This window comes from Cryptomeria japonica, chromosome 2, assembly GCF_030272615.1.
Source record: "Cryptomeria japonica chromosome 2, Sugi_1.0, whole genome shotgun sequence".
In the NCBI taxonomy this organism is placed as follows: Eukaryota; Viridiplantae; Streptophyta; class Pinopsida; order Cupressales; family Cupressaceae; genus Cryptomeria; species Cryptomeria japonica.
The window spans coordinates 537,464,555-537,466,089 of NC_081406.1; the positions used below are offsets into that span (position 1 = coordinate 537,464,555).

The 1,535-nt window shown below is 34.3% G+C and overlaps 1 protein-coding gene across 1 annotated transcript; it reads right to left on the reverse strand.

Moving 5' to 3' along the window:
• Positions 1 to 281: 281 nt before the first annotated feature.
• LOC131066756 (uncharacterized) lies at positions 282 to 1,165 on the reverse strand. The gene is made up of 3 exons (XM_059215317.1): positions 916 to 1,165; positions 608 to 679; positions 282 to 451 (listed from the first exon to the last, which is right to left on the reverse strand). The coding sequence occupies exons 1-3, from the start codon at positions 1,163 to 1,165 to the stop codon at positions 354 to 356; spliced, it is 420 nt and encodes a 139-aa protein (XP_059071300.1). The 3' UTR covers positions 282 to 353.
• Positions 1,166 to 1,535: the final 370 nt, after the last annotated feature.

Here is a 1,535-nt window from a genome sequence, read left to right on the forward strand (position 1 = left end):
TATTATCAGCTTATGATGCATATTATGACATTTTATAAGAAATATTTGATTGGTGGATAATTTGGGTACCACTTTTGGGTGGTTTTGGCTCATGAGTTTCTAATCACAAATACAATCCTTTAAGGTAAGCAACAGAAGTAATCTTTTCAAACTAGTCCAAAAAAACATGGTTAAATATCCTATCACAAAACCATTTGAAAGAAACCAACCAAAAACTATGTGATATAAAGACAACAGATATTGTGAATATCATCACATCAAAAGACATAACACAGCTCAAGGAGACATTGAAATAGAAGGATATATTTCAAACATATCTAATGCGCACCTTAAAATATATAATGATCCTTTCCCTAAGCATGGTAAAGAAAAAGACTCCACATCTCACATGAAAATCCTCCAACGAAGTAGCCACTATCACCATAAAAAACTCTAATTGCATTGTCACCACCTGCAAAGAAAAAGTAACAATCCAAGGAGAATCCTCTTAACCCATCAAACCATTAGATCACCTCGTTAATACTTTTGATAGATGTTGTGGAAACGTCATGTTTATATTTACGAACATGTTTTATAACTTGACTCTCTTTGCAGATAAGATCCTTACCAGAATACACCCCATCTACAATCCAACAGTAGATCAAGAATACAAGGAATTGCCAGACCATAATCACCAGTTCTGCAGTAATATGGAAGGAATAGTTAGTTGCGCAGATCTGGAATCAATCACTCTTGAAATGGAATACAAAGTTCATTCGTCAAATCTTAACAATCTTATTTGATATAAGAATACGAGTGTTAAGTTGAAACTTCTTTTAACTGAAAATCAAAAATTAAAAAGTATCATTCTATCAAATTCACAATCGATAATCCATCATGAAACAAACAAAGAAAGTATTTAAACAACATGAACACCTGCAATTATTCTCTGGTGGTCGCTACTAACCCTAACTACATAGATTTCTATATTAACTTGAAAGTACTTTACACAAATAAACGATAGAAGGCCAAGAAAAGCTCTGGTTGAATCTCTTAGTATTCTGAGTGAGTACACATTTCTCTGTTTGCATTTTTGCAGGCTGCGCATGGAAGGACAGTAGCCATTAACACTGTGATCTCCATGCGCAGCCTGCAAAATGCAAAATGCAAAAGGCCAAAGAAACATTCATAACTTATGCCACGGAAAGCCATTATAAATAGCCTTGTCTACAGAATAAATGGAACGTGGCATCACATTAACCTCACATTCTTTCTTATCCATATCTTTTCCTTTTTAAGATCAAATACAAGATACCCGCCCTATGCCAAATTTTGAATGGACAAGAAAGGGCAGGGGAATCTCCAAAAGATAAGAAATTGCATCGGGGATTCCCGGGAGATAAGAATTGCATTGGAAATTTCCCACAGATCAGAGAGAAGCAAACAAAATTTGTGGAAATGACTATTTGTTGTTGTGTTTGAATATGTTTTGAGCAACTGTTTGCATATATTTGGAAAAAAGGAAAGTAAAGGGTCTTTTATAGTCTATTATGTCA

Coding starts and splice junctions, on each gene's coding strand:
- LOC131066756 (XM_059215317.1), bottom strand. CDS start 1,165: ATGTTTCTTTGGCCTTTTGCATTTTGCATTTTGCAGGCTGCGCATGGA. Junction 680..915: donor CCACCAGAGAATAATTGCAG/GTGTTCATGTTG, acceptor ATATTACTGCAG/AACTGGTGATTATGGTCTGG. Junction 452..607: donor TGTAGATGGGGTGTATTCTG/GTAAGGATCTTA, acceptor TTTTCTTTGCAG/GTGGTGACAATGCAATTAGA.